The following is a 25247-nucleotide window of genomic DNA, read 5'->3' on the forward strand; positions in this document are numbered from 1 at the left end:
CACACATGCTTGACTGTGTCTGTATTCAGATTTGTGTTTATAAATACTGTTGACTTTCAGTAAACAATTGGAGAGATTCCCAGTTTATTGTATGCATCTGACACCTTTAATATGTCCCTTGCAAAACAGATACATGGCAACTATCGGCCTCTGCTCCAAGAAGGTTTCTACCAGGTACAGCTGCATGAAATTCCAACATCTGCACACGTTTATTTTGCCTGCGCACTGGACTGTACAGAAAAACAGGGACACCTCACAATCTACAAAAATCTATCAAAAAATGTAAACATACATGTTGTATTAGCTGCAGGGGTTTCATATAGGATACATTACCCTGTATGGAGTTCCTGTTGACTCTGTTCACCCTGTGTGGCTGCTGTTGACGCTTTGTGAGAGACATGCCTTATAAAGCTAGAAGCTACTTCGAGCTAGCTTGTGCTAAATTAACTTTTGTTACCCAGTTTGGTTTCTTTGGTTTTTGAGAAAAGCTAAAACATGTCTAAAGCATTTTCTGTCAGTTTCAAACTCGGTTCTTTTTTGTTGCACCTGCTAAGATTATTTTGATAAAAAAAATCTCATTTATTTTGCTAGAACTTACTAGCTAATGCTAAAGTTCGCATGACAGTTTGGTAGAGCGCTTTTTAGCTCAGCCTCATCATAAACACAGCTGATAATCAAGCTCCACCTTTTTTAGTTGGTTCTTGTTGTTGGTAAGGTTTGCTTTGTTGCTTATTTGTTATGTCATCTTTTTTTCCTTATTTAAATCAAACTACTGCTAATTTTAAACAGATTTTTTTGAGGCCAAGTACTGATACATCTTTTGGTGGGTGGACATCATTTTAGATATTCAAAGGTGATGGCTTTGGCTCCTTTTGGTAAAAGACAAGAATTTGAATGGAAATATTTTCTATGAATTCAGGTATTGAAAACAGAATAGTTTTTATATCTGTGCTCTGTTATTGTGACACTAGCATTGCAAAACGTTTAATGCTCAGCCATTGTTTGTGTGGCAGCAGCAGTTTCTGGATGCTAGTGAAACAGTTGTTGTTGTTGTTGTTGTTGTTGTTATTATTGTTATTTTGTGTTTGTATTTCACCATGAAGCACATTACTGGATACCCAATTACCGTGTTGTGTTTTATGGAGTCACAGGACTGCCAAATCAAAATATAAATAAATAAATAAATGTGGAAATATAAAGAGAAATAAATAAATAATTAAATAAATAATTAAATAAATGTGGAAATATAAAGAGAAATAAATAAATAAAAGGAAAATTTTGTCTTTGCATTTACCTTTTCTGTTTTTTCCATTTATTTATTTATTTCTCTTTATATTTCCACATTTATTTATTTATTTATTTATATTTTGATTTGGCACTCCTGTGACTCCGTAGTGTTTTAGCTTTACTAGAAAAACTAATTATTTCCAAGGATATACTAACGACCAGAGTCTATCCTTTAAGTAGCACCATACTTAGTGAGTAAATGGGTAAAGAACCTTTATCAAATATATTGCACTTTAAAGTGGGTTTAGATCAAAGCAGCAGTCAGACTGGCATCATGTACTTAAAACGGCGTTTGCAGTGTGTGTCTGCTGAAGGATAGTCTGCTGTCTGTAAGAAGCTGCAGGAGACTTGAGGAATGCAGCTGTTTGGAGTCACAGCAGACAGAAAACTTGTGAGGAGTTTGGGTGGGTCTCAGGTAAGCACAGAGTTTAGCAAGGTGTCATAACAGAACTCTGCTTTAGCATTTGAAGTACAACCGTCACTCGGAGACAACTTAAAGCAGTAAGTACTTCACATAAAGAGTTTCATGTTTTTGCTTTGAGTTGAACTTGGTATTTCTGCTTCTTTTTGAGTAACTAATAGATTCCGTACCATACTGAGTCATTCCGTTTCTAGCCTGGTAGTTTTAGCCCTCTCTCACATTTTAAGGACTAACAGATGTTTCAGTGTGATGTTTACATTTTATGTGAAAAGATTTTTATCTCAGTTGAGGAAAGAGATGTTTTTGCTTCATCTCATGTACATGTTCTTGATAGTTTTTACTATCATCTGATATAGACGGCGTGAGTCATAGCAAATATAATGCCGTATTTAGCTATGTAGTCATCTCCTTGTCTGTTATACAGTACATTGTTTTCCCAAATGGACTGAAATAGGCAGCTTGTTTGTTTGCCTACTGGAAACGTATCTAGGTGGTTCGTTACATGTGCTGCCGAGCCTGTCTTTGTTAATTGACATCTGTTGACTTGCGCAACGCTTCTGATGTCAGACTTAACCTCAGGGGGCGGTCAGTTTGTTTCTGCATGGTTTTTAAGCATGTTTTTAAAGTAGAATATCTACTGAGGTAAATGCACATGCATGCAGATTTATGGAGTAAAACATGCATTTTGTTCTGACCTGTAGAAGAAAATGTGCAAAGGGGTGCAGTCATAGAGAGCTTTGGGTTTCGAGCAAGTAATAATAATGTCACTTTTTGGTCAGTGAGACACGATTTATTTATTTTTTTTGATGACACGTCTGACATTTGGTTGAAGACCAAAAGGGGAAGTCAATACCACGGTTACCTCAGTATCTTCAGTCAAATATAATTTAAAACCGCTTTTCAGTGTTTCCTTAAATTATGTCAATGTAAAACCAAAGGGTGGATACCAAACCTCCGCACTACTTGATTACTGTCTCAACAGTTTTGTCTGTACAGCTCAATATGATGAGCCAGCGCTACCTTCATATTTTTTTAATAAAAATATCTAGTAGATTTTTGTATAACATGCAGAATGCACCTGATCACATCATGCAATAAGAGCATGCATGCAGCACAGCTCTTCTGTTTTTTTATTTATTATAAAGTTGCTGTTTTTTTTGTGGTAACTTGGCAACATTCAATATTTACAGCAGCAGCAGCAGTGGCAGCATGACTTCCCCCGTGGCAGGGGCATGCCCTGAATGCTGGTGACCTCACTTCATCCTCTGTTCCTCTTCCTCCTTATTCTCTATCTGGACAATATCATATTGACTCTTCTACCAGTCACTCAGTTCAAATTAAGAACGTTTCGAAGCAAAAACATGTCAACAGAGAAAAGGTCATATTGGAGGGGTACATCTAAGTTGGACAAATTTGTTTGATTTTAGACTTTCTTTTTGAGTCCTCCCCCTACCATTACCTCATCATTTGTAGAGAGTCTGAAAGTAAAATAAATTGTTTTTACTTAAAGTGAGAATTTCCCACAAATTATTGAGGGTTTGAAGAAAGCTTTGAGCCTTAAGGCTGCTCTGTACAAAGCTAGAGGAAACACTGTACATGATTCACAAGTTCTACCCGAGGTTGTGACCTTATTTGTGTGAAATGCAACACCAGCATGTGAAGCAATCACTGACTTTGCTGAGGTGCGATCATTTCTAAATCAGAGGTCACAGATTGCAGATAGTTCACAATGGTGTAACTCTCAGTGAGTTCTGTCTGTACTGCTCTTCCTTTCCAGTGCTCATCTTTGTTTTCTTTGACTGCAGTCATTCACACACAGACAGCCTGGTTTTAAAACATGAGGCTAAGCTGGCTTGACAGTCTAACTCACTCTGAGGCTTACAGGTGCTTTGAAGTGAGATACTGCTGGTGGATGTAAACTGGTCGCTGCTGGGACGTTCAGCATCTTTCAAGAACACTTTGCAATTCCTAACAGGTGTAAAAACTGTCACTGTGTCTGTGCATTAGATAATTAGAGCATGTTTATCAGTGCAGTGATTCACCGCTTGTGTTTTTATGGAGACAATCCTAAGAACTCCTTTTATTACTTTGAACAAAAACAGTAATGTTCACTAACAGGCTGGGTTAGGTCTGACTGAAATGACACATCCCCATATAATACACTGGGTTTGATGTGACACTAGCAGCAGGGGTGGAGGCTATCTTCCCTTTATTCACACCAGTAAAAGAGCTGGGCTGGGCTCTGCAGCATTTCGTGCTCCACCTGGAGACTGCCGCATACCTTGAAAATAGGGAGTTGCAAGCATGGTTGCTCACGAAAACGAGTTTGCTTTGAACACTGTTAGTATACTTCTGTAAAACTAGCTAAAAATGCAAACATGCATACCGCCATACATTCTTGAGCTTGTTGTTGGAATCGGTGAATATTTAAGATTGCGAAGATTGTTTTGCACAATTTCCCAGCCAAGATGTTTTCCAGCTTCATTATGAGACTCTTGCTTAATGACTGAACAAATGTGAAAGCTGTCGTTAGAATCAGTAGCAAACAATGCTGCTGTCTGGGTTGCTGAGCTTATATTCCTGCTCTGTTTTCTGTCTGCTTGAGTTCACACAAACAGGCAGAGTTGGATGACCCTTTGACTTGTGGGAAGTATGTTTTTTTTTTTCTCTCCTCAGAATGTAGTCATGCTTTAAGGATTACATTTACCCCTGGCTGAGATCTGTTCCCAGTGCGAGTCTGTCCACCTAATCACATTCCAATCCCGGTGTGTCCTGCCTGCAGTTACACCTTGCATTAATACAGGATTTCTTTTATACATGTTAATACTAGAGATCAACTGAGTCACACTGTAAGACATTCCTTTCAAGTGTATGCAAACTTTACCTCAGAGCTGTTTATTTTAGATATAGGCTAATAGTTGAGCATTATTGCAGGTATACCAAAACACACCACCAATTGACATGCTAAGCTAAAATGGGGAGTAAATCAGTTTGCTTCATTGTTATACAGGATATAAAAGTAATCATTTGTCATCTTATTATCTTGAAAAGCCAGTTTTCTACTATCTAATGTAACAGAACTTGTAGAGGTTATCTTAAGATAGCTTATCAAGAGGAAAGCTAAGATAAAGACTCGCAGACTCACAACACTGTGAAAGTGGCACCGTTTGATTGATAGAAGTGCAGAACAGCACAGCGTGAAAAATGCCTGCATAGAAATCCTCCGCCAAGTCAAAGGCCAACCTCTCTGGGGTCCTTTTAGGGTGACTGTGAATTATCTCAGCGCTGATTTTTACCCTGCATGACCTCAGCGGAAGAGTCATTTGTTAATTGTGCATTTAATGTGACTGCTATCAGTTACTGAGGTGAACATAAACAACAATAATACTGAATCTTCTTGCTCTCTGCTGTCACACCCTTCAGTCTGGCTTGAATCAACCACCTCTGACTGCAGTGTGATGAACGTGTTTGTGAGCATATTGCAGCAGTACATGTTACCTCTCTGTCTTAGTCTGTGTTTTTATGAATTCAAATCTGAATCTGTGGTTGTAAACATCTCGGCATATGCTCCGCTCCAACAAGGAATGGGCTTGATGGAATGTTTTCTTTTCCACAAATGTTGCTCTTGTGAAACTGAGTTGTTGCTGTGCGGGGATCTTTAAGTAATTATGATGGTATCCTGTGTTCACTGCACATGTGTGACCTTTCTCCCTCTGTTTGTTTCTGTCTCTCTATAGTCGCAGCCTAGCCAGGCAACACCCAAACCGGCAGCTCAGGTCTCTGCTGTGAAACCTGCACAATTTGAGGTATAAAACATTCCTCTGCCTTTTAACCTCCCCGGTTCCTCCATCTCTCTCTCTACTGTTGTTAGTTGTGTGTTAACTTCCTGTGTCCGGCTGACCCCTGACCTCCCTGATTATCTGAACTGTGTTTAGTATTGTTACTTTCTTTCCTGTTCCTGAACTGTGCTGAGTTTAAAAGCTGTATCTTTAAGTCGGGTAAAGAAACAGGCTTAGATGTATCCTCAGTAGCTCACAGAAAAGAAACTTTCCTTTTCCTTCCATTCAAACACATGGGGGGTAACACCCAGTTTTACCCATTAAAGCTGCTCAGAAACAATGGACCAAAGATTGTGTTGCTATTTTTGGCTGACTGGACCAGTTTCCAAATGATCTGGTTGTTCTTGATGTAAAGCTGCAACGATTGTTAGATTTCTTGATTGGTTGTCAACAATTAAACTGATTGCCAACTATTTTAGTAATTGATTACAAAAAATTCTCTGATTCCAGCTTCTTAAATGTAATTTTTTGTGGGTCTTTTACTCCTCTGTACCAAAAAACTGAATATTTTGTGCACAAAACAAGACATTTGAGGATGTTATCTTGGGCTTTTGGAAATACGGATTGACATTTTTAACCTTTTTTTTTGTTGACATTTTATAGACCAAAAAACACAGTCAACAGAAAAATAACTGATAGATTGATCAATAATAAAAACAATCTTTAGTTGCAGCTCTATTTGAATGTCATTTAGTAGACATGTTAAAAAAAAAAAAACTCACCAGTGGTCTCATCAGGAACTCATTAGTTGTGATTACATTACCAGTTACCAGAATGCATTTTTGCTAAAACTGTAGACTTGACTTTACTAAACTACCAGTGAAAGTACTCACAGTCTCTCAGAGGTTACTTTGAGCTTTAACAACTGCTTTAAGCTCCACAACACAAAGAGTCCATTGTTTTCTTCAGTGTTCTGTTTTACTTACAGTGTTTGAACAGAGCAAAACAACAGCGGCAGCCTGAAGTATTTTCACTTGTCCTTCAACAACTGGCCTTCAGCATTGTCTATTTTGGTGCCAGGCTTGTAGAGATGGGCTTTGGTGGGATATCTGGAAGCGACTGTGCGCAGAAAATAGGCACTGAAGGATTTAAAGTAGCAGCAGCATGAGGCAATTACATGTTTTTTAATGCAGTTATTTATAGTCTGGGTTTATATTACCCAGTCAGTAACCTTGAGCTGTAAGTGCCACTTGTTAGCAGCCGACCTTTTTGCTCCTCTTCATCCCTCGTGGTTGACTTTGCCATAGTGCCATGGCTGGTTAAATTTCAGTGGCAGTGTGTGTGGGTAATGCAGTGGGCAGTTTAACATACTGGGCAATAGAAAAACATGTAGCTAAAGTTTGTATTGTTAATTGTCCAAGATATTTTCTCCAGTTGGCCAAATGCTACATGTGTACCTGCCTGGTAATCTCATACCTTTTCCACTTTTTCTTTCACTTTAAAGGGGCATTCCAGTGATATTGTACTGTCAGAAAGTTTGGGGACTTACAAGTAAGAGAACAAAAAAGTAGGTGAAAGTGGAAGCAAAAGAAGCTGTGATAATTCTAGTCTTTTAGTATAAGTGAAGTCAAAAATGGCTATATCCTATATTTCCCACAATGCAGCTGATTACTTATTGTTTGTACAAGCTGAGTGGTGCCTACTAATAACAAGTGAATGGATTGGCTCTTTTATAATTCGTCTCAGTAAATACATGAGCAGCTGCCACAAACATCCGAGCATCCAAAGAGCTCTGATAAAGGTAGATGATCAACTTCTCCAAACCTGGTGCGTTGCAGAAGGCATCATCAGGATCTGCCATGGCTACAAAGCCTGGGGTGGTTACCACAGCAACAGGCGGAGCCACAGGAAGTGGGGTCACGACTGGAGGAAGTGCTGCAGTTGGAACAGCCAAAGCCAAACCAGAGGTTAGACGGACCCTGGAATAAAAGTGGAGGGGGCTTCTGGCTGTTTGGTGTGAAGTAACATGAACCACTGCTTCCTTCTTTTGGTCTCACCCTTGTTTTTCACCTTGCAAAACATTTTTACCCCTCTGTGCGTGCGATATCCGCAGATCTTGGTCTTTCACATGCATCAGAAGCTGAGCACTCGCTGTGGCACCTTAATGAGCTCTCACACCACCATGTTTGGAATGAACAAACTCTGGAGCTGACTTCATGAATAACTTTCTTGTGACTTTCTTTAAACACATGCTTCTTGGTTGTAGACTAACACTACGCTGGCCGATGCCACTGTTATTGACATGACATCAGCATGGGCAGGGGGTGGTCCCAGAGAGATGTCAAAGGTAATGATGTCTTCAAGGCCAAAGCGCCATGCGGTGCTTTTTCTTGCTTTTATCCAAGTATCATTTTAGATACAAATTCTGTGTATTTAAACTGATTTTGTACAAAAAGGGTAAAAACCTTCTCTTCATAGTTAATCCTTCATAGGGATACTGTTATGTTATTTTTCTGGAAGGGTTGTGCTTGTGTCTTTGTGAACTGATGCTGCCGTTAAAATGCTTCCTTTGTTTCCTTTGGGAAATCTCCAACTTTGTATGCTTTTTTTTTTTTTTTTTTTAACCAGTTTGCTGTTAAATGAAACCACCAAGTTCATATAATCCACATGATTTTCATAGCAACAGAGTTTGCTGATTGTGTTGGCCCTTTCTCTCTGTCTTGTGGGCTTGATGATATCTGATAACTAAATTTTACAGCACCTGACTCAGACTCTAGAAGTTAGGACCTTCTGAATGAGACTTTTCAAGTATTTTGCCTGGAGCTGCATTGTCAGTAGATGGCTATATGTTTCTAAGGATGTTTTTAGGCTCCTATACGCTGTGTGAAAGACTAAAAGTCTAATTAGAAAGGTCAATAGTACTGATAATTATGCATATTTTATCTTAAATGGGTCAAAGCTTGAAAAAGCGCCAGCTACACTGATCAGTGGCCAGATGAGCATTTTTTTGGATTACCATGGCCATTATGACCAGTGATCACTGTACATTTTCTTCTGCTTTGGTATCACTAACACTTTCAATATACATTACACAACTCTTGTCATTGCATCAACTGGCTTTAAAGCTGCTGTGAGTCGTTCATCTGTGTCTTTGAGTAATCATTTGGATACGTGTTCGTAGACCGCACCTGTCTCCCAAATCAAAACCACAGCAACAGTTCCTTCTGCTGCCGGAACAGCTGCTGCCGCCAGCACGATCGCGGCCACCACTGTGACCAAAGCTAAAGAGTCACCCAAAGATGCCTCCAAGGTAGATGTGAGCACCATCAACAGGCTACTCTGTCTGTTGCCTCCATGACTTTCTTGAGGTGTATCTTTCAATTCTTCCTTGCCTTGTTTCCTTTTTTTGGCTTCTTTGTGTTGCTGAATCTTGTCAGGTTTTCTTACTGTCCTTTCTTAAGAACACTCAAACTACTTTGGACATAACACCTCGCTGGTTTGGGCATTTTTTCCTACTTTGGTGACAGCCTTTTGGGAAGTATAAAGGACTAATATACTTTACTCTGCAGCTCTTTGTACAGTATGCATCTGCTAGTCGTATTTGCTCATAGTGACACCTTTCCATTTGTAACGCCGCATACATCATAAACTTGAGTCAGCAGGGAGGAACAAATGAAGAGGAGAGGCATACAGTTTGCTCTTTGGTCCTCTTAAGCTCATTGCATTGCACAACAGCTGCTCACTTTTCCAAATGTGTGACTGTCATCAAGTTGGTGGAGGCTTCTTCTGCTGAAGTCGGTTTCTTGTTTTCCTGTCTTTTTTTCGTTTCTTTGGATATACTACAGAATTAGTCTGTGTGGACCTGTACTTCTACTTAACATGTACGTGGTCTATAATAGATTTAAATTCATTGTATTTTAGAGTGCCACTGCTGCTACAACAGTCAAAGCCGATGTGCCTAAAGTTGATCCTGCTAAAACAGCAAACCCAGCTGCAGCAGCCACAGCTGTGGCTGGAAAGGTGTCTGTGCAAGGGAAGAAAGAAGAAGTTAAACCATCAAAAACGAAGGTAGAGGATCCTAAAACCAAATATGGTGGTGGCTGTCCTTTGTATTATCTATGGAAAACTGATGGATTGGTGAATATTCTCATGGCGGTCTCTATTCAATGAATGAATAGTTGAAGAGCTTCTGAGCTCAAGAGATACCTTTGGAACCTGCGGTGATTTTTCATTGTTGTCAACCTTTTGTGAATTTTGTTGGTGTTAAAAAAATGTTAATTCCTTTTTCTTGATGACATGATAAGAACAAACTTTCACATTTGTCAAATTGCAATACATGAGTCCAACAACCACCCAGTAGGAATTGTACTGCTTTTGTCATGGATCAAATTTCATAATGTTTCTCATTTAATAGCACAATCATTGTTTCATATCACTGCAGTGTGTTGACCACCTCTTCAATTTTGTTTCAGGTGCAGGTGGAGGTTCCTGCCACAACAGTCAAAGGTGCCAAAGAGGTAAAGATTTCCTAAACGGTACCCCTTTGCTTTGAAAAGCATGTTGCATGCTCCAGTGTGCTGAGTTGTGTTGCATGTGCAGGCGCCTGCAGTGGATCCATTTGATGCCCTGGCCAGCAGTTTACCAACAGCTGATCCTGCTGTGCAGCCACAGCCTGTGTACACGGGGCCAGAGGTCAAAGAGGTACGGCAAAGCAGCAATGTGCATGCACAGGTGTTGTGTGAATAGAAAATTAGCAATATTTGGAGATCACAATAAGCTGCATGGATCTGGTGTGTCTAACTGTGTGGTGCATGTGTCACAGCATGACATCACCTCTGAAAAAAGTGCAAAGTGTGGAGAAAGAGAGGAAACGCTGCCTCCAGGCTACAGATTCAAAGATATGGTCAGTTTGCTTCACTGTTGTTTTTCTCTGAACTTCACTTTACTCATTTTTATGTGTTTTTTATATGCATGTTATTGAAGAGAGACCATTTAAGTAAAAAGTAACAAAATTTTGTTTACCTATATTGTATAAAGGTGGACATGAACAGGACTGCACATTGAAATATGTCTGTAGCACTGAATCAAAAACAGCCTGTTTAGATCGATAATCTAGTTTATTTATTCTAGAATTACAATTTCATTTAGCAGACTCTTTTATCCAAAGAGACGTACATCTGACAGTAGATAAACATGAGGCAGAGCAGCACTAAGCAGCTTTCCTAAGGGTCCTCACTGGACAACTGCAACTTTAAGAAGACAGTTCAAGATGCAAATGGAAAGCATGTTAAAAAGTTTGAGAGTTTGGGGATACTTACAGAAACTCACACAACCTGGAAATATAAAATTAAAACAATTTGCACAGCCAGATACAACTACAGGAAAGTTAGAGAAATATGTTTTTTCAGATTGGAACTGAAACTTGCCAGTATTTAACTTCCTTAATGATCACCATTTCACTTTTCCTCCTTGGTCTAATTTCAGTCTATATTTTCTAGGGTCTGCCTCCTGTGGATGTTAAACCCAAGGACGTTCCTGTAAGTAAAGCTTTCGCAGCTGGTCTTTAGCGGAGCCCCAACCTCCTGCACTCAGCTCTTTTTGGTCCAGATAAAGTTCAGACAGGGACTCGCTCTTTATAAACTTTTTCCAGCATTTGCAAACGACTGAGCAAACACTGACATTATGCAACTGTGCATGAAGCACTGTTTCCACTGAGCGATCTGCTGGTTCCTCTAGAGTGGGGAATGTTGCATTGCACCGGTAGGTGGTGTCTCAGCAAACAGGACCCACCTTCTCTGTTTGAGCTCCTCTGCTCTTGTCAGAACGAACCCAAACACTGATAAATAAGTGTGCATGACAACACAGACACACACAATGTGCAGTGATGCATCTGTTACACACTGGGATATCCACCCATATGTAGTTCAGTCATTATTCACTCTCAACACACCCACATTTGCATTTTAGTCGACTCTCACAAGTGCCCTCGTGTCATGGACGAGGCTTCTTTGGTTCTATGTCTCACAGTCTTTTATATTCAGCTATTTCATTCCTGTGCAAGTTTAGCAGTTTATTTTTGTGTTTATCATATTCTCAATAGATCAACGGTATCTTCTGTGTCAAATGTCTTTTAAGAGGATTTATTTGTGAATTTTTGGTCTTTGTGGAATGTGAAGGGTGTGTCTGTACTTTTCCTTCTCTGTTGGTACATGCAGTCTGGTTTGCATTATTTTGCCCTTTTGTTTGCCTTTATTAGGTCAGTCATGCCCTCTAGTGGAGGATTATGTGGGAGTCTGAGGATAATCTGGAGTAAATCTTATATGATTAGATTGTTAGTTCAAATAATCAGATAAGATCTGGGTTCTGTGTTGTTTTTTGGTGGTGATTATGTTCTGGTTATCATTTCAGAAACCACTGAGCACAGATGAGGCCCTGGACTCACTTTCATCTGGTTTTATGACATCTACTGTCCCAACTGGAGCCAAGAAGGATGAGGTCAGATTACTGAAGCATGTAGCACTCAGCTGCTCGTAAAACCTCCACCTTTATGCTCAATGTACATGCTAGACACATTTAAACCTCCCATTTTGTCTGTCGTAGACAGTATTAGTCCTGAAAGTCTACTGGAATTCTTTACTGAAATTAAAGGTACATTTTTTTTCCATAAAAGTCTAACAAATTTCAACATTTCATATTCTTTATATGAAATATGTAGAAACAGGGCCATGCTGATGTTGTCAGTGCATCTGTTGGAACTGCTAACTTTGCCCCTCCACCTGTGAAGGTAAAGTACAACATTAAAATGTCTGCAGGTTCACTGAAGCAGCATCTGACTAAAGAAGCAAATATTTGTATTCTCTAATGTCATGTCTGTTGCAGAAAACTGAAACTCGTGCGACAGTTTCTTCTGTAGTCGCCCCTCCTGCTGATAAGAAAGCCAAGATGGATGATTTCTCACTGGAGGGTGCGCTTTCATCTCCTCCTGCCACGGTACAGTTCAGCAATGTCGTGCGTAATCCTCTGAATTTAGTGATTACTGTCTGTGCAATGGGAACATCCAAAGCTGTAAAGATGGATGCTGAAGTCTCAGATGCTTTTTGTTTGTTTTCACTGGATTTGTTTTTCAGTTCTGGTTAAATACTGATGCTATTTTTGCCTCTTGCCCCTGTGGACAGTGTGAAGGACACTTGAAGTCTCATTTTTCCAGTAGCGATGAGAATAGTCATGAACTCATCCAGGTCATTTTGAGTTACACCTATGCACCTGGTATTCCTATGTAGGCCATTAATTGCTTTCATTGACAAGTAAAATAAGAGTATATCAGCATAGTATAATTTAAACATTGAGTGAGATGATGAGAGTACTTTCCACAGAGCCTCTTTTCACCACGGTTATTAGTATAAAGTTTAATGTCATCTCTGTCTGGTGCAGATGCAGAAATCAGTTCCTCCTGAGGCTCAGAAAGCCAAAGTAGACAAAACTACTGCTGGAAAGGACAACATTGACAACAAGACCAATCAGGTGCGGTTCAGGATAAGTACAGCTCTTTTTTTCTGCATTTCTTCCTCTCTCCATGTGTTGTTGCACTTTTATGTGTTAGAGGGACATTTTATTTCCTTAGATAAACCATTAAAGTATGACGGATCAAGACAGCATAGTCTCCTGTTCTGTCCTCAGGGTGTTTCCATGTCTTCGGATGTTCTCAGTAGTCTTGGCGATCTGCTCCCAGCAGATGTACCAAAACCCAAAGAACCTGAACTCAGACCTGAGGACATTGTCTCGGTAAGAGCAAAGCTCAGAATGCACTGTTATTAAGCCTGTGGTTCCAGAAAGACTCATGTTGTGAGCGTATCAGTTGCATTTGAATTTAAGATCTTCACAATTAGTTTTCACATCAAACAATGCCTCATTTGTCCTCTTTTCCTTTTTCCAGGAGGACAAACACAAGAAGGAGAAGGGTGTGCTTGTAGGAGAGAGGGACGACACACTTCCTCCAGATTACAGGTTTAATGAGGAAGAGCTGAAAAAGCTGCCTGCTCCAAAACCTGAGGTGAGACTGGAGCAATTTATCTTTGGACCTTTAATAACTACTGTGGATTAAATACAAGAATAACTTTAGGATATGAGAAAGTATATTATGTCTGTACGAGTCTAAATGCGTTTAAGTTAATGTGTAACAGTTAAAGTGCGGTAACTTCAGTTATGGGAAAAGTGGGTGTGGCTCTGTAGTCAGCTGTCAGGCAGAGAGATGAGAGCCACACAGTTCTTTGACCTCCTGTATTGACCTCTGCTTTCTTATTTTTTGGATTGCCTTGGAATGTTTTCTGGATTCTAGAAAAATAATTATTTTGTACACTATTTTTGTTGTTTGAAAATTTGAGTAAACTTTCACGAGTGTCCCAGTGGATTTTTTTGTGGGATGTGACTTGAAGAGAGAGAAATGTTCAGAGCGTCAAGCTGTCAGCTTCTTTAATTGGAACCTACAATGCCCTCTTTGTTTCTCCACACCTGTCCTTCCCTCCTCCTCCTCCTCCTGCAGCCCACCATGGCTACCGGTGAGGCTCTGGACATTTTGTCTGGAGACTTCATGACCTCCTCAGCAGCTCCTGCACAGGTACGCTGAGGATCTATCACTAATGACGGCAGACAAAAACAGTACAAGCACTGATGCAGTTTCTGTTATCCCCATAAATCTAAAAATGTCTCCCGATTGTTGTAGAAGTCTCCTGCTCCTCCTGCTGATAAGAAAGCCAAGATAGACGATTTCTCTCTGGACGGTGCACTTTCATCTACTCCTGCCATGGTACAGTTCAGCAACGTTGCACGTAGTCCTCCAGATTTGTGATTATTGTCTGTACAGTGTGAACTTGTAAAGATGAATACAGAAATTTCGGATGCTTTGCTTTAGTTTTCCCCAGATTTTTTTTGTCAGTGCAGGTTAAATGCTGATACTGTTTTTACCTCGTGTTAAAGCCTGACCCCTTGTGGACAGTGTGAAGGAAATGTAATGAACTCAGCTTTTCCAGTATGATTCAAAATATTCATTAACATCTACAAGTCTCTCTGAGTTGAACCCATGCAGCTGGCATTCCAATATGAGAAATTATTGCTTTATATGACAAGTAAAATTACGACATATCAGCATATATAATTTAAGCATTGAGTGAAATGATGAGATTACTTTCCACAGAGCCTCTTTTCACCACTGTTATTAGTATAAAGTTTAATGTCATCTCTGTTGTCTGGTGCAGATGCAGAAATCAGTTCCTCCTGAGGCTCAGAAAGCCAAAGTAGACAAAACTGCTGCTGGAAAGGACAGCACTGACAGCAAGCCCAAGACCAATCAGGTGCGGTTCAGGATAAGTACAGCTCTTTTTTTCTGCATTTCTTCCTCTCTCCATGTGTTGTTGCACTTTTATGTGTTAGAGGGACATTTTATTTCCTTAGATAAACCATTAAAGTGTGACGGATCAAGACAGCATAGTCTCCTGTTCTGTCCTCAGGGTGTTTCCATGTCTTCGGATGTTCTCAGTAGTCTTGGCGATCTGCTCCCAGCAGATGTACCAAAACCCAAAGAACCTGAACTCAGACCTGAGGACATTGTCTCAGTAAGAGCAAAGCTCAGAATGCACTGTTATTAAGCCTGTGGTTCCAGAAAGACTCATGTTGTGAGCGTATCGGTTGCATTTGAATTTAAGATCTTCACAATTAGTTTCCTCATCAGACATTTGTCCTCTTTTCCTTTTTCCAGGAGGACAAACACAAGAAGGAGAAGGGTGTGCTTGTAGGAGAGAGGGACGACACACTTCCTCCAGATTACAGGTTTAATGAAGAAGAGCTGAAAAAGCTGCCTGCTCCAAAACCTGAGGTGAGACTAGAGTATATTCAGTTTAAGGGTTATCCTATAGGATGTTGAGCATATGGTGTACAGGGATGTACAAGCACGAAATGAAAACATCAATAACTTTAATATATTGATTAATCATTTTGCCCACAGCCCACCATCGGTACCGGAGAGGCTCTGGACTTTTTGTCTGAAGGCTTCTCGACCACCTCAACAGCTCCGGTTGTCCCGGTTCCTGTTCGTCCAACAATTCCTCCTTGTGAGGTATCTTGTACATCTGTCATAGGTTCCTGCACACATTGACACATTAGTCACAGAAAATAACACGTTGTGGTTTTATGAGGGAGTTGTGCGTTTGGACAAAACTCAGCTACGTGTCTCCACTATTCGCTCTAAGCATAGTCAGCTAGCTTCTTACTCATGTACATACAGTAGCGTGGTGTCTATGTTCTCACCTCAGTATCTGCAAGAAACCAGATCAATCTATTCCACCAACTGCTGCAAACCAGACATTGGTTAAATCAAGATGTTATATTTGTAATATGGTATGAAGCACTGTACTGTCCCTAAAAACTCTGAACTCTATTTTCCAGATTGAAATAGAAGACCTGTCAGCTCTGGATGTGCCTTCTAGTGAGAGTGTGTCCTCATCCACAGCTTCTGCAGTTCACGCTCCCATTCCTCCTCCTTCCACGACGACACCAAAGGTAAAGCTGTGTGTGTTTGTATAGATGTAAACTATTTTATCCTTATATAAGGTGTGTTATCTTTCAGAGTTAATGGAAGAAACATCAATTAATTCTTTAAATTAAGTCCATAAAGTCTTTATTTGTAGAGGATGTTCTAGCATCCTCTACAGTCATGTTTTTTTTTTTTAGTCTACATGTCCTGAAGTATGTCTCTGTTTGTGCAGAAATCTGAAGTCGCCGCTGTAAAACCACAAGACACAAAACCCAAGACTGACAAGGCAGCTGTGAGAATACAAAAACCTTTCCTTTCAAAATACTTTACCTTTACTGTAAAATGTTTTTGTTTATCAGTAACATCTTTGGATTTAATATTTTTCCTTGCATGTTCTTTCAGCCTTTCTTTTGAAATGAGCCTAAAACCACCTCTTTTGTTCGCTCCTTCAGGCGGACTCCATGTCTCTGGATGCTCTCAGTGCTCTTGGTGACACGTTGGCATCAGCTGAGCCAAAACCCGAATCTCCGAAACTCAGACCTGAAGACATCGTCTTGGTGTGTGAGGCACAAATATACATGAACATTCACACGCATATTTTGTTGTATAATTATGTGATACGTGTTAGGGAATCAAAATCACAGAGAAATGCAGATACATTTCTGGGGGGGTTTTTTTTGTTTATTTTCATGCTGTTTGTTTTCATTCCTTTCTTGTGTGTGTGTGTGTGGGTTTTGGTGAGCTAGTTAAATTCAGAAAGAGGTGTGTACATTTGCAGTGAATAATGTTTCCAATGAGTAACGACCGGATATTTCTTGTTCCTTTTTACAGGAGGACAAACACAAGAAGGAGAAGGGTGTGCTTGTAGGAGAGAGGGACGACACACTTCCTCCAGATTACAGGTTCAATGAGGAAGAGCTGAAAAAGCTGCCTGCTCCAAAACCTGAGGTGAGACTGGAGCAAACTGTCTTATAAGCAGCACACTTTGCAATATTACAACACAAGCTCAGCGATCAAGGTCCAGCATTGTCTAAATGAAACTCAGCTTTGATTTTTCTTTTTTGTGCAGTTTTGAAGAACATTAGCTTCCTTATTTGTATTGACAAACACAGAATGCAAGATCTCACCCTTATTTCGTCTTAAAGGAAAATGCATCTGTAGTAATCTGAATTTTCTTCGTCTCCTACTGCAGCCTTCACTGGGCACCGGTGAGGCTCTGGATATTTTGTCTGGAGACTTCATGACCTCCTCAGCAGCTCCTGCTGTCCAGGCTTCTGTTGTCACCCCCTCTGCCCCTCCTGCGCAGGTACACATCTGTGGAAGAGATAATAATTTAATGCTGAGAGTCACAGATTGTATACAGTACGTTTTATTCTGCCTCTTTCTCAGCCCTCTGCAGACTTCGCTCTGGACGCCTTGGCAGGAGACTTTGTCGCGCCCACAACCGCTCCGGCAGCGAAGTCTGCGCCTTGTGTTTCCACAGAACCTGACCTGCAGGTAAAACTCAAGTCCAGCCTTTCCCAGCTACTTAGACTTTTTATAATCCTGCTGTTACATCAGATTCTTTGTGTATTTATGCACTCAGCTGCCAGCAGACAATGCCCTGGATGCTCTGTCAGACACCTTGAAGGATATCAAACCTGCCCCTCAACCCGTCCCAGCTCTTGCCAAGGACATTGTCGAGGTAGCCGGCGTGCCTAGAATGTGTGATGCAAAAAATATCAGCAATTTTAGTGTCTGACTGTGACTTTAACTGTCTTGTGTGGTTGTTGCAGGAGAAAAAAATCGTTGAGGAGAGGCTGATTAAGATGGGAGAGAGAGACGACACGCTGCCACCAGAGTATCGACCCACTGAGGAAGACCTGAAGGTAAACCAACGGCTACTGAAAACGGGCAGTAAAAGTAAAGAACATTTACTCAAGTACTTGTTTATTACCCTTCTGCTCTATTGCAAATTGTAGGCTGTAGGCATGCAGTCAGATGTTTTCAATAACTTTATCTGGGTTGTCTGGTGTAACAACAAAACACAGGGGAGATGACAATCAAATGCAGTTTGTGCACCGCCTCAATAAAAAAAGACAAGTAATTAGACAACAGACATCAAAGCAGCATTTGTTGGTTGTCTGTAGAAGTGCAGGAGGTTTGAAGAGAGCACACAAAATATTGATATATGGTACTAATTATATGATATCTGTGTGACCTTTAAAGTTATGACCTCTTCTGTCAGTGAAGTGTTTGTGGTTAAAACAGTTTCAATTATTTTTAGCCTGATTCACCATAAAGGACAAAGATATAAAGTATTATAGCATAATGAATATAATAGGTACGCTAAATGAATGTTAACTGAGACATGTTTACTTATTGTGTGTTGTACATTTGTTCTTCACAGTGTGTCTAATATATATTTTTTTCAATTTTAAAGAAAATGGCAGAAGAAAAGGAAAACGCGGCAGCAGCCCCTAAAAAGGTACGTTCTTCACATAATGCAGTCGTGATGTTTTTTAAAAATGAAAGATCTTTGTAGCTACGACATGATGTAAATTGCATGTTTTGTTGTTTGTTTGTTTTTTTGCAGAAGTATATGGATGACAAAACAGCCTTGGACCTCCTGTCCAGTGATTTCTCAGATACTCCCAAACCTGCAGCACCAGTCCCATCGTGTGCAGCCACACCAAAGCTGCAGCCTCCTGTACTGGACTCAGAGCCTCTGAAGGTAGCCGAGAAAACAAAATGCAAACCTACACTTTCACCTCCTTCTTTTAAAACATCATTAGTTTGATATACCATGAACAAAAACACAAATAGAACTAATAATGGCTGAAATGTTAACGATGTGACAAGTCTGGTGCAGGAATTGTGAGTAGAGAACTGCACTTCATAGAGATCCCAGACTAATGCTATCGTTGGATTTTCTTGAGTTCATTGTGAGCTGATCAGATTTAATAACTTTGCCTTTAATTCATTATTGTTTTCTAGCCCATGGCTGGCCCTGTTCTGGACTCTTTGGCTGGCACCCTTCTCCCAGACGACCCACAGTTCAAATCCAAAACGGACAAACCGAAGGTAAGAGGAATGTCTGCTTGAGATGTAAGACTGATCCATCAGATTATATTCTAATTAATTCAACCCTCTAAATCTACATCTTTTCTTGAAATTACAATCGAAAATCTGCTACTGGCTAATGGCCGTTCCTAAGAATGATTACTGCACACTTTTGGTCATCATTGTCACATGGCGCCCCCTAGAGGTTGTCCACGAGCAGCTCCTGTATCAGTGCTCACCGCCTCATGGAGCATTACGGCCCCGTTGAGCCTAACCAAGGTGTCAACTTTGTTACAGGGCAAGAGCAAGTCAAAGTCAAAGTCTAAAGTAAGCCAGTCGTCTGCTGCATGAAGGCCTAAATTAAGCTGGATATAAATTATATTTGATATAATAAATCAATGCGCTTAAAATTAAACCAAAGCCGAAAAGCAAAAGCAATCAGTGGATGTTATTTGCTCGGGGTTAATGCACGCTGCAGCATGAGATGCACCCTTCTGACCTGACGTTAAATTCTCCAATCTGGACATTTACTGCGTGCCAAGTCGTTGCTTCTTCTTTTCCTTTCATATGAAACCTATTTGTTGAAACCTTGTGCTTCAGAAACACCATGCAGAGGATCCATCTGCCGCTGACCAGCTATCAGCTCAGCTAAGCTCAGACGTTGTGCCAACATCTACAAAGAAGGGAGGCAAGAGTTAGGTCACCTGGTAAGATTTGTTCCCATCTTTGCACACAGTTTTACTTGCTGAAATGTGTGTAAGTTGTTTTGTTTTGTTTTTTTCCCCCGCTGACTGTTGAATGTTTCATGTTCTCACAGGTTGTTGGTGTCATTTGTGCTCCGGGCCACAGGGACGTAGCAGTGAGGGGGCTGCTGTCTGGATAATGATTCTATGTTTCTAAATCGTCAAGAATGTATACTGGATGAAAGACAAACCTAGACACACCCATAACACACACACACACTCACACTCACACACACTCGCACATCTGCACGCGCCACCGTTTTTTTGCTGGGTTTCACATTCAAAGCTGAGAAACTTTTGGTTTCTGTCTCTAGAGAAAATGAAGAGAGAGACTGTTTTTAAAACCAGATGGGTGTAAAAAAATTATCGATGAACAGACTAAGAAAGAAAAGAAGGGAAACTGTTTAAGACACGCAAAAAAAAAGAAACTCCCCCATCTTTTTTTGGCGCTGAGAGTCATGTGTGTACATCTCAGCTGACAATTTCTATTTTTCCGTAGATACACTAATATTGCAACACGCCGGTTGTCTGGGCCTGGTGGTGCTGCGATGTTGGTTGGAGCGGTGGTGACTGTCAGTTTGTGTGGGAGCAGGACGGAGGTGGTGTATAGTATCGGGATGTTTGTGCAATCTTGATGTACACAGAAAAGCCACGTTTTCTATCATGATGTGTTCAGATATCATTAAGACACTAGTGTACAGCTTAGTTTGCTTATGTTTTGGACAATACATAGTTTACATTTTTAAATATGTGGAGGATTTCTTGGAGGTGTTCTGCTTAATTCTGAGAACTTCATTGCAATTGCCATTTTTTCTTTCTGTAGAATGATGTCAGAGGAAGGGTCTTTTGTATGTATGTGGCCTCATGGAAACAAAAAGTACTTCAGAAGTGCACCGAGTGAACCGAGGTGGTTTCAAGCTTTGTAAACTGCCACTGTTTGTATACTGTAAAAAAAACAACATATTTTTGCTCTATATAAGACAACACTGTATGACTTGCAAAGGGCTTTCAAGTCACTTTAAATCTCCAAAGTTTTTTTGTGAGGGTGTGAGAATATATAAGTGGATGTGGGAATACCAAGTACCTTAAAAATCTAAAATTGAGAACCTTGCAGTCTGGTTCTGTGACGTGCCTCCAGAGAGAATCGAAAGCTAACATGAAGTGCCTTAATATGTGGAAAAATATCGTACACTGTTGTTGTTTAAAGGTGCGAGGGAACCGTGTATGTATGTATTAAAGTGAGTGGGAACAGAATCTCCTCTGAAAGTATTCTTCTCTCCTCCTGACTTGTGGTTTTTCACTCTGCATACAGCTGTAGCCGCCCACTTCCTTTCGACTCGACAAGGGGGGGCTTGAAACAAAACGTCTTTTGCTCAAATATTATACTTTTTGTGCCAAGACCCTGAGTGACTGATGGGGATGCAAATGAATGGGTTTGATGTGTGGAAAACAAATGAACTAATAAAGACAAATGCAGTTCATTGCAGACAGAAGGAATGCTTGCCTGAGTGGTGGTATTTTATTTTTGGTTTTCCAAAAATTTGGACAACAGGACAATTTTAAAATGTGCTTTCATTAAAATAAAAAAAAAAAAGATTAACAAAAATAACATTTATTAATTGTTCTTATGTGGAGAGACTGGAATAAAAAGAGATTTTCAATTAAAACATCAAACATTACATGATTCTGTTGTATAATCAAACAATTTATTAACTGCGGCTGTTTTTTTTTTTTTTAGTAGGAAATAAGCAGCGACTACGCTAGAAAGAGCTTTGAAATGGTTAAAAAATTGCTTTTAAAAGCACAGATTGAAAATAAAATCAGTCATTATATACAATCATTGCATTAATTGCAAGAGGAAAATGCAACATAAATCATCAAAGTGCAGAATATTCTCAGGATCATCTTTTGCATTCATAGGGATTAAATGTTCATTAAGTGTTACTGAACCACAACACAGTTTGAAGTGGATGTTGCCAATAAAAAGCTTTGAGTATTTGATGTGTTGAATATTTGAACCACTTTAAACACTTTTTCTATTTTCTATCGCGTGCAGCAAAAATGTTTGAAGTTGGCCACAAATTATTTGTTAAACTGAGTGAAGAATTATTTCTGCAACATGAACACAACAGAAAAATAACTGCAATTTCAAGAACTGACTGTGAAACTGCAGCATTTAGATTAGACGTGTCTGTTGGTCATCATTTGCTTCTCAGGAGCCACCCGCGGCCTAGATGAAATAAAATAAAAAGATTATTACAAACATATTTCACAAAGGAATTAAAAAGAAAACTGCGATGCAGCTGCGATTAAGGACACTGAAAGAATTTGTGTGTTTGTTTTTTTTTTAGCAACTTAGGAGAAATTCTGTTAAACAGTTAAAAGGAAAATAATGCATGTAGGTGGAACTTTTTAAAAAAAATGAATACACAGAAATACATATAATAAATCAATACAGTATTCACTATTTCTATTGTATTCCGGCAGAATGTAAAAAGCTTTAAAACAGCAGTAAGGCCTTCATAGTTTGCAATGAAACAAAGTGTAATTTCCGGGAAAGAAATATGCAATTTGGGAGTATTTACAAGAAGAAGAAAAAAAGTAATTTGTGTCATACTTTTCATGAAAACTGTTATTTAGAATTAAGCTTGAAAACAAAAAAGGGATTGTCAAATTACACACAAAAAGAAAGAAAACTCCTAAATGTACACATTTTTGTTTTAGAGTTCGCCCATGCAGTTGAAGGGATTTGGATTCAAAACGGTTTTAAAAATCAAAACCCTGTTAGATTCAAATAAAGAAATAAACTTACTTTCTTTTGTAATGGTGCGGGCATCGCCGTGTTCTTATTCCTGCAGAAAAACAAAAGCGTCATTTAAATTGTTCAAATGATTGCACGCATATCATTAGAATAAAATTTCTGGAGGGAAAAATACAATGTAAAGTAAATCTTTTTTTTTTCAAATTAGTGACTGTAAATGAATGTAAGTCTTTCATGATTATTTCAGATGGACTTACGATTGCAGTACACGGCGGTGATGATGAGGAGCAGAAGAAGAAGGCCACAGCCCCCAGCCAGTGGAGCCAGTATGAGGATAGAACAAAGCAGAGGAGGGGTAGCTGGTTCTGCTCCTGCTCCTGCTGAACATGCACTAAATTACCACCTGGTTCTGTTCACAGCCTCAGAAACATGAAGATGATACAGAGTCAGAACGCAGAACTGTGATGTGGAACATTTACCGGGTTTCTTGTTCTTGTTACAATCGCAGGTCGTTTTAGTCGCGCTTTGGTTGTTTGGCGGTTTGGTCAGCGGCGCTTCTGTCGTGTCTTTCTTTGTTTCTTCTAAAAGAGAAAAGAGTTCATGGGAAGTGTTACCAAAAACTCTCCATCATGTGAGGATTAGATCATAATTAGAAAATAAAACTCACCTCCAAACAGTCGGGTTATTTTTCCAAATTTCAGCTCTGATCCAACCAGAGCTGCACAGCCGTAAAGGCCACTGTCTCTACTTTTTTTGAAGGACTTCACTGTCTGTTTGGATTGGGTCCCTTTAGAGAATATGTCAGAGTAGTTGCTTCTTTTCCACTTTTCAAGGCCACTGGAGCTGACAGATATGATGAATTCCATGCCAGAATTGTCCAGCGCTCGAAACCACATGATCGTGTGCGTCGTCGTCGACGGAGGTTGACACTCAATGTCAATCGAGCCCCCTTCCTTTACTGCTTTGTTCAAATCAGCTCCTGAAGCAATTTCTAAAAGATGTGATCAAAGGAGAGCAGCAATCACTCACTTCTCTGTATTCAGGAACAAAAGTAAAAAACTAAATCACAAATCAAGTGCTACTTAGCTTGAACTTACTTTGATAAAACATCAGAATCACCAGAATCTGAATCCATTTTTGGTCCATTTTAGTCTCGCAGATGACAACAGTTGCCAAACACGTCTTTGTGGTGTTTATTGGAACCTGCTGGGAGATAATTCAGTGAGATATGAAACCACGCCCCAGCTGTAACCTTCTTCTATGCTGTGTCGAATGGGATCATTGCAGCAGAGCGCTGCAGAGGCCTCCTGCAGCACAGTCGTGGTCTGCACCCTGTTTTGAAGTGAAGCCCACCTGATCTGCACTCCACTCCTGTGCCTCTGGTTTGAAGCATCGAACAGCTCGGCTTCATCCACGATCTACTGGCACACAAACGCAGCAGCACACAGTGTGTGGGCTGAAACAACAAAAAGATGGGGTAAAAAACTGCAAACTGAATGCACCATGTCAAGTCTGTGAAGCAGCCCACTTTACACAACTCTATATCATGTCTGCACAAATCCAAAAATGACTTTGAGGAAACAGCAAGTCAGAGTTTGTCTATATTGTGCAAACTTTGACCTGCTGAGGCGTCAAGACTCCCACCTAGCTCTGCGGTTGACTTTGACCTCTGACCTCTGAGTGTTGACATCTTCAAAAAAAATCCCAAAATGACTTTCAGTCAGTAGAAAACCATAAAAGGGTCTTAAGATTAGTCTTAACGCCAATATTCCCTATTTTGAGTCTGAACTTGCTGTGAAATATTTGCAAAATGCCATGAATCTACTCGTAAAATTGCACAAAAAAGAAAATCACGTGGCATAAATACCACAAACATAATACAAGTCATAGAATATGAAAGTAAATAAAATACATCAACATATTCTTGACATTGAAGGTAGAAAATGAAAATAAGAATGCATATGCGCTGTTACATTTCACCTTACTGCCCGCTGTGTTGTGGTTTCACTGATTCAAAATGGCAGTGTGAATGAGGACAGGAAATAGTCCTCAAGACGGAATGCAGCTTGAGTCGTCTAAAGTTGCTTCTTCTCTTCAGTGTAGCACTCTACCTGCTAGTTGTGGTTTCAGGTTTTATCTTTAGTTTACAGCCACTCCGCTCATCTACACAAAACTCACACCTAGTAATGAATCAACACATCGCTCTATTTTAAGCCGATAATGTCGTTATTTATGAACTTTTATTCATGTGTGACATTTTGGGCAGATCAGTTCACCTCACATGATTAGTGTTGCATTGTATGGGCAACCACTGCTAACACCCAACAGAACGCTCAATCATTGCAGCAAGCTGGAAGTTTAAACCTCTAGATGGCAGCAACAGCAGGATTCAGATCAGTAAATCACCCAATTCTGTCACAAAACTGCAGCCGCTGCACAGTGCAGCCACTGAAACCTGTGAAAAGTGTGTTAAATTTGCGGCCACAGGCTAATCAGTGATGTCACTGCAGGTGTTTTTCAGCTAGGAAAGCGGTGAAAGATCAAACACCTGCTGCGACGTCAGGGTTTGAGGCGCGGCTCAGACCTGCAGAGAGTTTCCCAGCTCTAATGTTACCAGTGAGATAAAATGGTGCTTCATTTTCATAGTTAGCAGGGCTGGTTTGGTTCAGCCTTGAGAGCTCTAAACACT

At 40.0% G+C, this 25247-nt stretch overlaps 2 protein-coding genes across 33 annotated transcripts in view; one reads left to right on the plus strand and one right to left on the minus strand.

The window, feature by feature from the left end:
* The window catches only part of cast (calpastatin), a 36926-nt gene extending 15632 nt beyond the window's left edge, over nucleotides 1-21294 (plus strand). For 5 of the 32 annotated variants that reach the window (XM_051948370.1, XM_051948372.1, XM_051948367.1 and 2 more), the window contains 34 exons: nucleotides 5446-5514; nucleotides 7326-7454; nucleotides 8669-8797; nucleotides 9409-9555; nucleotides 9960-10004; nucleotides 10087-10188; nucleotides 10310-10390; nucleotides 10986-11024; nucleotides 11896-11982; nucleotides 12203-12271; nucleotides 12367-12477; nucleotides 12919-13008; nucleotides 13165-13269; nucleotides 13421-13537; nucleotides 14027-14101; nucleotides 14207-14290; nucleotides 14739-14834; nucleotides 14991-15095; nucleotides 15239-15355; nucleotides 15485-15595; nucleotides 15925-16038; nucleotides 16245-16304; nucleotides 16465-16569; nucleotides 16844-16960; nucleotides 17205-17318; nucleotides 17402-17509; nucleotides 17598-17696; nucleotides 17788-17880; nucleotides 18435-18479; nucleotides 18588-18725; nucleotides 18989-19075; nucleotides 19352-19381; nucleotides 19655-19761; nucleotides 19872-21294. In XM_051948370.1, coding sequence (XP_051804330.1) covers nucleotides 5446-5514; nucleotides 7326-7454; nucleotides 8669-8797; nucleotides 9409-9555; nucleotides 9960-10004; nucleotides 10087-10188; nucleotides 10310-10390; nucleotides 10986-11024; nucleotides 11896-11982; nucleotides 12203-12271; nucleotides 12367-12477; nucleotides 12919-13008; nucleotides 13165-13269; nucleotides 13421-13537; nucleotides 14027-14101; nucleotides 14207-14290; nucleotides 14739-14834; nucleotides 14991-15095; nucleotides 15239-15355; nucleotides 15485-15595; nucleotides 15925-16038; nucleotides 16245-16304; nucleotides 16465-16569; nucleotides 16844-16960; nucleotides 17205-17318; nucleotides 17402-17509; nucleotides 17598-17696; nucleotides 17788-17880; nucleotides 18435-18479; nucleotides 18588-18725; nucleotides 18989-19075; nucleotides 19352-19381; nucleotides 19655-19753 — 3117 coding nt within the window. In that variant the 3' untranslated portion in view covers nucleotides 19754-19761; nucleotides 19872-21294. Of the gene's footprint in view, nucleotides 1-129; nucleotides 175-5445; nucleotides 5515-7325; nucleotides 7455-7753; nucleotides 7835-8668; nucleotides 8798-9408; nucleotides 9556-9959; nucleotides 10005-10086; nucleotides 10189-10309; nucleotides 10391-10985; nucleotides 11025-11895; nucleotides 11983-12202; nucleotides 12272-12366; nucleotides 12478-12918; nucleotides 13009-13164; nucleotides 13270-13420; nucleotides 13538-14026; nucleotides 14102-14206; nucleotides 14291-14738; nucleotides 14835-14990; nucleotides 15096-15238; nucleotides 15356-15484; nucleotides 15596-15924; nucleotides 16039-16244; nucleotides 16305-16464; nucleotides 16570-16843; nucleotides 16961-17204; nucleotides 17319-17401; nucleotides 17510-17597; nucleotides 17697-17787; nucleotides 17881-18434; nucleotides 18480-18587; nucleotides 18726-18988; nucleotides 19076-19351; nucleotides 19382-19654; nucleotides 19762-19871 lie in introns of all 32 variants that reach the window. The other 27 variants (XM_051948384.1, XM_051948382.1, XM_051948390.1 and 24 more) reach the window with 18 other exon arrangements.
* Nucleotides 21295-21534: 240 nt separating this feature from the next.
* On the minus strand, nucleotides 21535-23899 carry cd8a (CD8a molecule). The gene is made up of 6 exons (XM_051948399.1): nucleotides 23656-23899; nucleotides 23226-23549; nucleotides 23038-23139; nucleotides 22816-22938; nucleotides 22610-22649; nucleotides 21535-22027 (listed from the first exon to the last, which is right to left on the minus strand). The coding sequence occupies exons 1-6, from the start codon at nucleotides 23702-23704 to the stop codon at nucleotides 21979-21981; spliced, it is 687 nt and encodes a 228-aa protein (XP_051804359.1). The 5' UTR covers nucleotides 23705-23899; the 3' UTR covers nucleotides 21535-21978.
* Between the last annotated feature and the right edge of the window lie 1348 nt (nucleotides 23900-25247).

The sequence above is a fragment of the Acanthochromis polyacanthus genome, chromosome 5 (genome assembly GCF_021347895.1).
Source record: "Acanthochromis polyacanthus isolate Apoly-LR-REF ecotype Palm Island chromosome 5, KAUST_Apoly_ChrSc, whole genome shotgun sequence".
Lineage (NCBI taxonomy): Eukaryota > Metazoa > Chordata > Actinopteri > Pomacentridae > Acanthochromis > Acanthochromis polyacanthus.